Genomic DNA, 14,432 nt, shown 5'->3' with positions numbered 1-14,432 from the left:
TAAATATATAGCAACAAGCATTACTATGCCAAAGACTTGATTTGCCCAGTGAGAGGACAAGCCGAACTGTAATAACAGCCACTGAAAAATCGTGATCTTCTGATGGCATCTACATTTCATGACAACAACAGTCGAAGATCATAACTTAAGGAGGCGCCAGAACGAGTCATATGCAAGTCCAACTTTAGCACAACCAGATCTCATAAAATATGGCCTAAGAGATCATTAGAAAAGCCAGTAGCTCCAGTTGATTACGCAACACAACGGTTACTGACCAGAAGAAACCAGAACATTGTGCTCAGTCAAACGTTTCTGGAAATTAGCCAATTGGGTCTGGAGATTTACAATCCCTGCAGCCTTTTGTGAGAGAATGGTGTTCAATCTAGAAATATAATCATCCAGCTGGTTACCAGGTTGATCTGCTTCTTCCAAAAGCTCCATCTCCTGAATGAGCAACAGAAGAAGGAATTACATCCACCGTTTTAAGCTTTGATACCACGACTCATTTACTCGGTAAGTATTTCACCATAATTAGTTTCACTTGTGTGTGTGTGTGTGTGTGGAGGGGATATAGATTTCAAACTTTGGTTTTGGTTGTGTATTTTCAGTATGATCCCATTTTTATCAAATACCCATGTATTCGAAATCTTTGGTTCCAGGTTTTAGCAGCTGACAGAACCCAGGTAGGGTTCTGTTCGCTCGGCGGTCGACAATTGTCTCAATAGGACAATTTTACTCCATTGGAAATAAACAGTGGTATATATCGGGATCATGGGGATAATTTAAAACTTGATTTTACAATTTAAGTGGGATAATTGATGACATGACACCTTATTAAAATATGATATTATTTATCAATTGAGTCTACTTAACTTTCTAATTTGTTTGGTAAATTATTTACTGTAATATAATACAATACATTTCAACTAATATATTAAAATAGAACATATTATATTATAATTAACATAATTTAATATAAACATGTCGAATACTATTAATTAATATAATGTAATTTTAATACAAAAAATATAAAATATTAACCAATTATGATAACAATATAAAATTAAATTATTTTATATTATATTTCATTATATTATAGTATAATTGTATATATTATGTCAATATAATAATATCATTTATTATAGTACTTAATAGTATTAAATATTATCAATATTACTAGAAAAATGATAATATATACAATTATACTATAATACAATGTATTATAATATAAGATTATATAATTTTATGTAATATTATTTTATTGAATAAAATATTAATATATCGATAACATAATATGTTAATAATTAGTATATTAAAAAATATATTATATTAATTAATAGTATTAAGCATATTTATAATAAATCATATTAATTATAATGTAATATTTTCTATTCTAATATATAAATTGAAAAATAATATATTATATTATAGTAAATAAGTTATTAAACAAATTAGATAAGTTAGTTAGAGTTAATTGATAAGTAAATATTATATTTTAATAATGCGCCATGTCATCAATTATCCATTTAAATTGTCTCAATCAAGTTTCAAATTATCCCACTTTATCCCAATATATCCCACTTTATCCCACTCATATTGTTATGATGGAGTAAAATTGTCCTATTGAGACAATTGGCTGCCACCTTGTCGCGAGCAATTGTCTCAATGAATAACACCCCCACCCCGCCGACCCCCAGCCCCCCAAAAAAAGGAGGTCTGTTTATCGGTGTAATCAGTTATAACATAGTGTTGCCAATATGCCATGGTCATACTTGATAAATATAGAAACAAACAAAAAGTTCAAAAAATTTATTGACTGTAGCAAACTGGAAGGGTCAAATGATAAACTGAACCAAGGCAATTTAAATTTATTTCTTTCACACAGCAGCCTCCCAGAGATCACTTGTTAGCTTTAGAAGTGATTTAACTTGGAAAGTCATACATCATCTAGCCAGAAAATCAATAATAACTTAATTACACTTACCTCCCTAACAATATTTATCGTATCTTCAACTTGTTTACGGTGAGCAATTACCAGCTCTTCCTCTTCCTGTAACATCAAAGTCATAGTGTTAACTGGAAGTTGGAAATAAAGGTAGCATAGACTTAATTACTTAAGCTAATTCCTACCTTTAAAAGTGCATTCAGATCATCATCAGAATGCAAGCTGTTAGCATCTGTTTCAGGCACATGCTTCCATTTTGTCTGGGCATCAACCCTTCGTGCCTTTTCCTCAAAGCCGGAAGTTGAAAATGTCTCTGCCTTTCCTTTCCTCCTTGGCCATTTCTCTTGCTCATAATCATTGTCCGAAAAATCATCATCATCTGTGTTTGCTAAACCCCTGCTTTGTTCCCTGTAATAATTGGAATATGAAGATGAAACATGCATTTCCTCTCTTCCACTGGGAACATGATCCACGTGAAATGGAGAAGAAGTTCCTTTCTCAATTTGTTTGGACCACCCAAACCTGCTAGTCCCATTGGCATTCCCAAAGTTGCTGCTCTCAAAGCTGGATGCAGTAGGTAAAGCAGAAGAAAGAGGTACAGCAGTAGAGTCTCTTAAATTTAAGGTTGATGACGAGAGATCCTTCTTTGGGTTGTTCCCCTTTGAGAGGCTCTTTACTCTGCAGAAGGAAAACAATCAAAATACTAATTTAAACTTACTGCAGAAGTGATATGTTTGAGTGTACATTTAGTCCAAAGACACATCACCTATCAGCATATCTTAGCGTGTTCAATGTGTGTTCACATGATCCAGAATTCGGGGAAATGCAAGAGATCATAACAGTCCGTGAGTTTCCAATAAAGGAGTCCCTTAAAACCTCTGTCAGTTTACTTCCTCTGAAAGGAATGTGAACCTGGTCATTGTCAAGAGCTCTAATGCATTCCTTCAACGCGAGCAAACTTTTGTTGATCTCAGCGCCTTCTATCCTGCATTACACATTAACAAGTTTAAGGAAGCTGATAATTTTTTTTATTTTTTTCTTGTTTAGGGATTTTTCTTTTTTTTTTTTTTTTTTTTTTTGGGGGGGGGGGGGGGGGCGAGGGGGGTTAACAGCAATACGCTTGTCCTGCTTTATGCATTGTCAGTAGTATCTGCACCTCGCTCACTTCCAGCAAGGTCTATGAATGATAGCTTGCCAACTATTCGAGGAGGCTTTGTTTCGCTACCATCTATGGACCTCTTGATAGCAAGCTGAAGTATGGCATGAGATCGCGAAGATTCCTCATTTGCACCTGTTGTGCCTGTACTTCGTGTGGCATTTCCTCTCACAATGAGTTCCCTGATGGTGTCCACATCTGACACCCTGAACTCTTGTAAGCCCACAATGCAAACTTGCTGTTTACCATCCTCTCTCATGCAAAGCTTTCTGAAAAGGTATCATTTAGATTCCTAGAGTCAGCCAAGTTAACTAGCAAACATGCATGCTTCTCAACAAAAATAAAAAAGAAACCAATTCTGCAAACCTCCTCTCGTTCAGCAGATCAAAAAGTTTCCCACCATATATCTCAAAGAAACTGACAAATAACTGAAACCCCTGATTCCGATAAGCATGGTGCATGAGCCGAAGAATATCTTGTGATGCCTTAAGGGGTAATGGTTGCATGGTATAAGTCTTTCCACTACCTAAAATATCAAATATTAAAGCTTTGAACACAATTGCAGTATGAAACATGGAAATATGAAAAGGAGAATCTCAGAATACAAAAACAAGGCCATGAACAGAAGATAAGAGTAAGAAACTTGGGCCCATTTAATTTCAGATTTATACCTCAGTAAACTTGAGCTGCTTAGCCTATTTAACCAACACTGCCCAGAATTTATTTAATTCTTTTTTGAAGTGATGCTTATGATTCACATAATAATACGCCTTTATTTATGTATGTCAAGCTTACTGCCAGTTACATGACCCTTTTAATCATCCAAGCTCGCCAATGTGGTCAACTTAATCATTATCACCTAATATGTACTTCCTCTTAAGATCTCTATCTTGTTTTTTACATCAGACTGGATGTTCATAGATAAAAGGTAGAAACGTGTTTTCCCTATTACTCGATTTTTGGACTTGAATATGGACCAGGCAACAATTTTCATCCTTCCTCTGTGTCTTGCTAAACTATAAATTCCCACATTCATATGTCGGTTACTAATCGAACTCTTCATTGCAAAGTAGATAATAATCCATATCAAGGCTCACATAGTAAAAGAGAGGACAATAGCATATTCAGTGCAGCATAATGTGCGAATGAGACATGTATAAACAACAAACTAAATAGCCTTCAATAGTAATGCATGTGAGTATAAGCAACCACTAATTTTTTCACTACTCCATAAAGTTTATATTTTAATTTGTATTCATCAATTTACAAACAATTTATTAAAAATTAAGCAGTGTATCCATCTCCCCTCCATGGTTTGTATTGGCATTTATATGTAGGTTACTAATTGAACTCTTCATTACACAATAGATAAAAATCCATACATAAGCTCATGTAGTAAAAGTGACGACAACAGCATATTCAGTGCAAAATAGTGTGCGAATAAAACATGTATAAATAACAATCCGGATAGTTTTTAATAATTAGTCATGCATGTGAGTATAAGCAACCACTAACTTTTTCAGTACTTCATAAAGTTTATTTTTTATTCATCAATTTACAAACAATATATTAAAATTTTAAGCAGTGTATCCATCTCGGCCTCCATTGTTTGTTTGACTCTCACTAGTACCAGCACAACAAACTAATATATGGCATGTACTTAATGTACAGAATCAGAATAAGAACATTCTCCTTGCTAAAGGACACCTTTCAGATATTGCAATACACGATATGCTACATCCCAGTGAAGCTGATATGAAGTTTGCATATACAGACTTAGAAGACCAACAGCAAATGTAATATCAGAACAGGTAACTGTCAAGTAAATGAAATTTCTGATAGATCGTCTGTAACTACCAGAATCAATAAGAGAACACCCAGATTCTGATAAAACAAAAGTAAGAACCATTGAAGTATCAATTGGTTTAGACCCTAACATGCTAGTCTAACTACTAAGTCAATGAGATACTTCTGTTGAGATAAAGAGAAACCATTAGCAAATCCTTCATGTGAAAATATCTCAGATACCCAGATCCTTCATGTGAAAACAAGATCTCAAATAGTATTCAAAGCAACAATTCCTTGGTGATTATCACAGGTAATAACGTGGATTATGGGACGATTTATGAAGAGGGAAACGAGGTGGTTATGGGGGGAACCCGAGGCTGGATTTCTCTCCTTTTTTTGCATTTTTTTAATGACGATTAGAGATGCTCTGACACCCTATTATGTTTCAGAAAACTGACTTCATCTCAGAGAGAGATCTCAGACTTTATTATAATAGAAAGAGTAATAAAAGCAAGCAGGACACAAATCTCTCTAATTCTCCTGAGCCTATGGGCAGCCCAGTGCATGAGACGCCCACCATTGTGGGCTCTGGGCTCTGGGAGGATCAGATATACACAGCCTTACCCCCACAGGTGAAGAGACTGTTTCCAGGATCTATCCTAACTCTAATTTTCCTACTATACCAATAATTCTTAACATTCTAATACATGGCATGATTTCTTATTCACAGAATTGCATAAGACAACAATTTTGATCTTATATGGCTTCAATGTAACTGTAAGGTCAAAATATCTGAGGTTTCGGAATGACTTCTAAGAACAGTTTGAACTATTAATATCAGAATATGCTTGTCTACAGACATTTCGAAAAGTTAGATGATCATTTATGCTATGTGTATCTAAGCAGAGAATAAAAGTAACCAGTAAAGAACCATATAGTAGATATGTTAACTATAATACGCAGAAGAAAGCTTAGAAAGAAATATCATGGTAAATCCTCCAGACTGGCAATTTCAATTGTTTCCATATGTAAAGCATAAAAATGGTTAATTCTATTCCTGAATAACAAATCTCCACAAATACTATAATGCATAAAACGTTAAGTTCTGAACTGACTAATTACTTGCCTGTTTGCCCATACGCAAAACAAGTTGCCTTCATCCGTTGAAAAATAGCTGGAACAATTGGCTCTACAGTCTCATGGTACACCTGTGATGCAAAGAAAGACCAAACTGGTAAAGAAATCACTGATGCAGCACTAGGACAATACTCTTACTCCATCTCAGTACTCACTTCATCATTTGATACATCCTCGTCCAAGACAGCATCAAACACGAACTCATGTTTCTCAAGATACTCTGTTAAGTCCACCTATAGGAAACATTAATATTATAGTTTAGTGAGGATAAAGAAGTCAAGGGAAGACAATGCAAAATGTGGTATTTAAGTTTCAATTCAAGACACTAAGGTATATTTTCATATTTATATTTGAGATGTCATAATATATAATTATATATCCAAGCAGCAGAAAAATCCTTCATTTTTTCACATCTTGAGCGAGCCACTTGGCTGCTTAGCATCGTCCAAGTAACATACCTCTACACTCAACAGGACACATGGACTGTAATGAACTAAGAATCAGAGTAGGTATTGTAATTCAATACACAAATTATCAACTAAACAACATAGATGTCAAGTTTATTTGGTGATGGTTAATTTTCTGGTTTGTTTACAGTATACGTTGAACATAAGGGAAATTCTACTTGTTTTTTCTTAGAAATGCTTCAACTTGGAACATTTTTTTACGATTAACCTCTCACAACCTAAAGCTGGCATTCATTCAAATATTTTCCTCAAAAAGGAAACGTTTCCCACATATATCATGTGTTTCTTATAGTTGCAAGTTGCAATGTTGTTAGCATGACATTTAGGTTGAAAACTTGTGACGTGAACCAATAAATATATAGAAGTCTCATTCCACTTTGTGAAATGTACACTATAAACGGATAGTTTAGCAACCTTCAAAGAGCATACAGACACAGTAAACATTAAGAAGTACACATCAGTGAGAAACTAAAACAGATATGACAAAGAAGTTAAGAATATATGCATTAGAAACATAAATAAAGAAGATGAATATAACGTCAGCCCTATACTCTATCGTACTGAATATACATAGGACAATTTAGAACACGCATTGCTCGCAAAGTATAGATCCATTTGTTGAGAATCAGAAATCAGGATAGAGCAATAATAGGATATCAGTTCAAGGTAATAATAGGATACCAAAAGAAATAGCATACCTGCCCAATTCTATCATCTTTACATAAGGAAGACAAACCATAGAGCTCACCTTAAGCTTGGTCTCATGAACTGTGAGTGAGTTGGAATGCGATTCAATTGTAATGATGTCTTCCTCTTTCTTTGATATTTCTTTTTTGTTCAGTGGTCGCTTTCGTACCTGCATCAAGACCATTGCAGGAGTTATTTGCCTATATAATATATATACATTTCATAAAACAATGAAGAAACATGAGCAAGCTTTATTTAGTCAAATAGCTTGTAAATCAAAAACCTACATTGTTCGATATAGAATTCAGGAAACAGTTCAAACGAGATTAGCTCAAAATAGGCTTCAGCCTAATTTTATCAATATGAGACATAAAAACTTGAGCAAATCAAGAGCTAAAGTTATAACTAATTACCACTACTTTGATCTTGGCAACAGAACTCGACTTCTCCTTATCTACTGAAAAACTTTTGGAGAGACTGGTTTCTGGCGCAAGACGAGTCTTTCCCATCTGTTTACTTCCATTAAAACTTTCGTAAAGTCCAGGAACAGACATCTGCAGTATTATGGCCACCCATATCAGTAAATAAAGAAAAAACACTGCATTGGGTTTCTTAGTATAAGGGAGAAACAGAAAACGATACAAATTCAACTACAAGAATTTTTGGTTCGGAAAATCAAAATTAACCCTACAAGGGCAAAGTATTTGAGTGATTTGTTCAACAATACATCAGTTTCTCCTTTTTCTTCTGAACTTCCCCATCTCTGCAGATTCTACATACGCAACCAAAATAATAATAATAATAATAATAATAAAACTTTCACACAAAACAAAAACAAAAACAAAAACAAAAAAACAAAACAAAATGAAAGGTTCATTTTCACATATTTCTAGGTTTTCTAGGTTAACTCATAAATTTGATGTGTTGATCACTGTAATCGTGATCCAAACACTGTCAGCATCCAGAATCCAGACATCATCATTTAAAGAACAAGATTTAAGACCTAATTTATGATCTAATCTTTCAACAGATCTTACTTCAGGAAGCAACTCAGTGTCAAACGAATGCAGATCCAAGAGTCCGGGGCTAAATTCGCTCGGCGACAAGTCGTCTCCATTCCTCCTCTGACTCGACGACCTCGAGTTCACCGCCGGCGGCGTAGAGGGCTCCGACATCAAGAACTCCCCGCTCATCCCTCGCTGCATGCTCCTCAACATCCTCGAATACTCCACCTACAAAAATCCCCAAATCAGAAATAAAAACAACCCTAAATCTAACCTAAAAGGCATCAGATCGTGTAGAATCGAACTGGATCGGGTCACCACCTGCTGAGATGAAGACTGGGCCCACTTGCTGGCGGCGGCGGGGTCGACGAGGAAGTGATCGGAGGACGCTGCCTCTGGTGGTGACCAGATCGGTGCCGACCTCCGATCGCCGCTCCGTTCATGGTTCCGAGATCCGACGGAGACAAATTAGCTGCCGCGCGATGAGAGAGAAAGAGTGAGGAGAGAGAAAGAGGGGGGGGGGGGGCGTTCGTGTTTTAAAATGAAATTTTGCATCTGGTTAGATTCAAAAACTTTGAAATGGTAGGACGGGGGACAGCTGAGGGATTTCTGCGAATGGGAGAGTGCTACGTGTACAACGAGCTGGCCGGTCTGTTCGTATCTTGCTTTTGCTGCGGAGGGTATTTCTGTACTGGTGGGGCCCAGGGGCTCCGCCCGCTGCGGAGAAGGATTTGAAATTTTGAGGTCGGTGCATTAAGCTGAGTGCCACGTTGCTGATTTTAGACTTAATGAGTGAAATTGACCCGCGTGGTGCTGCAGGATTCTTACGAAAAAAAAACTAGACAACAACAATTTAAATATTTGTTAAGAAAATTAAACAAAAATAATTTAAGGTACGTTTAGGAGCCATGGTGTTTCCTCCATTTTTATAATGTTTTTATCAAAATAAAAACATCATGTGTTTGATAACCATGATATTTTCTGATTTTCATGGTGAAAAACACTCAAATGCAACAAACACTACACTTATTCAGTTATTTGAAAACACTTTCTTGATATTTTGAGTTTGACATTGTGTTTTGAGTTTGGGTGGAACGTTTGTATAGTACCTAAATATAATCTATAATATCATAAGTGATAATTTGTAAATAATATAATGCTCAATATATTATATATTATTATATTGTATAAATAATAATATAGTATATCAAAATTATATTAAATGTAAATATTATGTTATAATATAAATAATATTTTTAATTTTATGATATTTAAAACATAATGTTTAATATATTAATATAGTATACTCAAAATATGGTTATAAAAATATAATTATACTTATAATTCATTTTTAATATCTAGTATTATATTAATATTAATATATTATATTAATATGTTATATTATACTAATAAAAAATATAATATAATATAAAGTTAAAATATATTATATTATTATATATTAATAAATTAATATAATATTATAAAAATATATAATAATACTATATATTATTTATATATATTCTGAATAATTTAAAATTTTCATCATTCAACCATTTCATTTTACCAAGTTCAAGATTTATCAACATTTATATGTTTTGATGGCAACAAACAAGATGTTATGTAACAAGTAGTTTTGTTGGTTGGTTAATTGTTCAATATAAATAATATAATATTACTAAATATAATATAATATATTATCAAATTTATAATAAAACCAAATTTGTATAAATACAATAAATTAATATTATTAATAATTTAAAATTATATTACATCAAAATATATATTAAATTAAATTAAAGAAATATATATTATATATAACATTTTATTATAAAATATATAATAACATAATTTATAATATTAGAAATGATTATTTGTTAACAATATAATGTTTAATCTATATATAATTAATAATTATATTCAATATATGATAATCATATTATTATATTGGCAGAAATATTAATATAATATATTTTCTAATAATCAATAATTAATATAATGTATTAAATTATTAAAATTAATTATATATTATATTATATTATAAATTAAGATATTTTAATTTTATAAATGCTATAAAATAATGTAATTATATTTTAATCATAATATAATCAAAATATGGTTTAATAATAATTCGCATTAAACATGTTAATAATTTAATATTGATAAATAATATAACATATATATAAAGTTTAAATATAAAAATATATATAATAATACTAATAATTAATTACTATAAATATTATATTAAATTAATATAATATAATAAAATTCTATTATATTAAAATAAAATATTATAGTAAATTACAAAATATAGTTAAAAATATAAAATATTTAACAATAAATAATTTGTTATTTTTAATATAACATATTATATTATTATAATATAATAAAAGTATTAAAGTATAATTAAATTAATTTATTATACTATAATATTAAAATAAAGTAGGACATATTTTGATGTAATATAATATGATATATATTAGGATAAAGTGAATCTAAGGTGACTCACTAGGTGCAGCCTAAGGATGCGAAATCTAAGCCATTGATTTAAAAACCACAAAATAATCTAAGCCCTTGATTCAATAACAATTTCCAAAAAAGAAAAACAAATTCCCAAAAAAGAAAAACCCTCAGGAGTTGTGGTCCGCTTCAACATCGCGTCTGCGTCTTCCCTCCTAGTTGAAAAAAATCGCGTGACCTAATCTTAAAAAAAAAAATCATCGCTCCGGCTCCTGCTATTCGCCATCTTCGCCCATTCACCGCCCCTCATCGTTGTCGCCGTCCCCTTTAATGCCGGTTCCCGCCGCCATCAGTCGACTCCCTCAGTCGCTGCGCGTCTCCCAGACCTCCGAGATTTCTCCCCAAAGCTCGCCTGAGCCCCGCCACATCTGCCCCGCTCACCACCGTCGTCTCCTTCAGCGTCAGATCAGTCGCCCGCTCAGGCGCGGCATCCACCCCCGCTCAGCGTCGCCGCTGAAGCTCGTACTCGCCCTCGACATCCCCTCGCCATCACCTCTCCCTCATCCTCTCCAGCACTGAGATCTCCCCCACTCAGCGTCGCCGCCGGCTCATCGCACTCGCCCCCCATCATCTTATAAGCCCTCAGGTCTCCTCTAATCCCTTAACGATAGTTATGAACTTTTTAACTTGTACTTCTTGTTGATTATGAGATATGAATTATGAATATGTTTATTTTTTAGTTTAAATTTTAAGATTGTATTATTGTTAAATTAGATATCAAGGTCAGCCCTTAGGCCATCCGCCCCCGCTCAGCGTCACCGCTGAAGCTCGCACTCGCCCTCGACATCCCCTCGCTTGGAGCTCGCTTTGACCTCTTCATCAGCCATCATGACTTCGAACAAATTGAGAGCGTCAACGCCTTCGATTTCTTTAAAATCAAAGCCTTCCTCTTCTAAATGCAATCATCCTCTAACGTCGTAAGTAAATTTTTTATGAGATATAATGTTCGTTTTAATATGCGTCGAAAGTTGAAATTGCTGCCTCCGCTTGATAAGATATATCCACTTGCATGTGTTTCTCCCCTTCTCCAAATCTGTTATGTATTATGTAGTTGTTTGTTTAGATATAGAAACCCCATATGAAACAATGACAGTCTAATGGGTGGGGTGATTATTTTTTATCGGAGTACCTCTGTCATATGCGGCGGTGTTCTAAGCCATGAGATAATGTTTGTGTTAATAAACTTGTAAAATTTATTGTGATTATTATCATATCGAGTATCTATTTAATTTTTAGGTTAATTATTTGAGTTAAAATGCGTCTTAATTTGCCCAAATATATATATATTTTAACTATTTATGAATTATAATTTTTTTGTAGGGCTATGATAACACAATTGAGAATTCTGTCCAATTTGTGTTATTTTCGAGATTTAATTGATAAGCGAATAAAATTGGATGAAAGGCATATAAAAGCCCTAGAGACGACGTCTTTTCACAATTTTCTCAAGTTACCCACATCCTTGAGCAATGAGCAAATAACAATTGATTGCTTGATTCAAAATTTTAATTCCGATACATGCTCATTCATGATTGGGAATAAAATTGTGTGTTTGGTATAGATGATATTCACAGAATTACCGGTTTGCCAAAGGAAGGAATTTTGATAAAAATGAATGGGACAGTGTCTAATACAATCTATACCAATTTTGTAAAGAATTATAAGACACTCAAGGAGAAGAAGAGTAATAGATCTAAAGGCAAGAAGAAAGTTGATGAGAAAAAAAGGCGGTGATTTGGGGAAAGCGCGATAGAATGGCCGAGATGATTGTAGATATGAATAATGAGGACCCTATAATATGTGTGAAACTTATTGTGGCTTTCATTATCGGCTTCATATTATGCCCGCGAACATGTAAGACATGTCCCTTATGGGCATTTAGATATGCGGAGCAGTTATCAACTTTGAAGAAATATAATTGGTGTCATGCGGTGTTTACTTTTCTTTTTAGATATGCGGAGCAGTTATCAACTTTGAAGAAATATAATTGGTGTCATGCGGTGTTTACTTTTCTTTACAAAGAGATGAATAAAGCAAAGAAGTCTCTTAGTATGAGGGGATTAGGTCAGCACTCAAATGCTGAGTACATGGGTGGTTTTTCCTCCGTTTTACTGGTGAGTTACATGAACATTATTTTGTATATATTTTCAATTTGATAATGATTATTGTTTATGCACATGCTAATGTATAGTTTCTATATTGTAGGTTTGGTTTTATGAAAAAGTAGGGGAATTGGAGTATACTTTAGATATTGAAAGGTTACCGCCGCTCTTTTGTGTGAAGAATACCGGAAAGTGGAGGAGGACTACTATGAACAAATTATTTAGAGATTCGAAGTTTCTTACTGATAATTGTGAAGAGAATACTGTTAGCCCTTATGTTTTGATGATTTACAACCACCATTATTGGTACTAATTGCTTGTTGAGTGATATTGTAGTTGATATGCATATCAAGCTTGTTAGTACCATCGAAAGGAGGATTGGATGGAATATGAGCTACAACGTCTATATCTATAGGAGGTGGAGGCAATATGATGAAGCTAAATGTTAAACAAGAACAATACATACAAGTGGAAGCTTCATCAACCCATAGCAATATCAAGACTCAAAGAATGTAACTCTATGTGAGGATATTTGCTAGTCCTTTTTTCTTTTCTCTTTAGTACTAGATTGTAGGCAAGAAGTCGTAGATTTCATTTGAAGCTTTTGGGATATCACACACACACTCATATTTTAAATGATTTTGACAAAATATAGTTCTTCATATATATAAGGATCTATGTGCAAAATTTCTTAACAAAACAGTTTGTTTTTAATAGTAAAACTATTTTACAAAGTTATACTACTTTCAGAAATTATCTTGGATTTTTTCAAAGTCAAAAACCTGATTTCAAATCCTGTATATGCCCTGTATCAGTCCACGGTCGACCGAACGTGGTTCGGCGGTCGACCGTGAACAGGTCTAGCTCTTCATTAGCCTGGAAATTTCTCGCGGTCGACCGTACATGGCTCCGCGGTCAACCGCCAATTTTCCAGAGACTCAGCTCTGATTTTCATCATCTCGCGGTCGACTGTCGGTGACGCTACGGTCGACCGTACTTTTTCCAGAGACTTTGAGTATTATCCTCTAGCAGCTAGTTTTGGCTCACGGTCGACCGCCATTGACTCTGCGGTCGACCGCCGATCAATAACGACTAGTTTGTCAGACTTCCTGATTTTTAGGGATTTGGGTTTTTGGTCTTTTTACAGGGGTTTTTGGCTTCTTCTTTTAACTTCCTTTATATATCCAACTACCCCATTTATTTCAGAACTAACTTTGCAAGAGAAAAATCATTTTGTGTTTAATTATTGAGTTTAAGAGCCTTGACTTTCAAATTTCAATTCCCTGTTTTACACGTGCTCATTCCCAATCCAAAGCTTCAGTGCAAATCTCTCTCCTTGCCATAAGGCTGTTGTAAGAGAGAACAAATTCTTCAAGTGCTATTGTTGGTTGTGTGGAGATATCGTGGAGATCGATTGTGTCATTGTGAGATTTCGTGGAGATCGCTGTATAGAAGAAGTTCCGGCTTCCAAACCGGGTTGTGTAGTGGATTCTCCTCTAGAGTGGGGAGCGAGGACGTAGGCTAGAGAGCCGAACCTCGTGAACACATCGCGCATCACTTGGATAACTATTTCTATCTCATCTCCTTTTATTTTATCATAATATTGTGTGGTGTTTGGTTGATTTAATT

General features: G+C 34.1%; 1 protein-coding gene across 1 annotated transcript in view; it reads right to left on the bottom strand.

Annotated features, from left to right (window-relative positions):
* LOC109824083 (kinesin-like protein KIN-13B) overlaps nucleotides 1–14,432 on the bottom strand; it is a 31,204-nt gene that overhangs the window by 259 nt on the left and 16,513 nt on the right. Inside the window, 10 exon segments of the mRNA XM_020390608.1 lie at nucleotides 1–444; nucleotides 1,985–2,050; nucleotides 2,131–2,623; nucleotides 2,712–2,943; nucleotides 3,081–3,370; nucleotides 3,468–3,627; nucleotides 6,016–6,097; nucleotides 6,182–6,259; nucleotides 7,242–7,349; nucleotides 7,594–7,711. The exon segment at nucleotides 1–444 is cut by the window's left edge and continues 259 nt beyond it. Coding sequence (XP_020246197.1) covers nucleotides 268–444; nucleotides 1,985–2,050; nucleotides 2,131–2,623; nucleotides 2,712–2,943; nucleotides 3,081–3,370; nucleotides 3,468–3,627; nucleotides 6,016–6,097; nucleotides 6,182–6,259; nucleotides 7,242–7,349; nucleotides 7,594–7,689 — 1,782 coding nt within the window. The 5' untranslated portion in view covers nucleotides 7,690–7,711 and the 3' untranslated portion in view covers nucleotides 1–267.

Source organism: Asparagus officinalis, chromosome 1, assembly GCF_001876935.1.
Source record: "Asparagus officinalis chromosome 1, Aspof.V1, whole genome shotgun sequence".
NCBI lineage: Eukaryota > Viridiplantae > Streptophyta > Magnoliopsida > Asparagales > Asparagaceae > Asparagus > Asparagus officinalis.
Note: the sequence above shows the minus strand (reverse complement) of the source record. Positions and strands in the feature narration are given on the sequence as shown.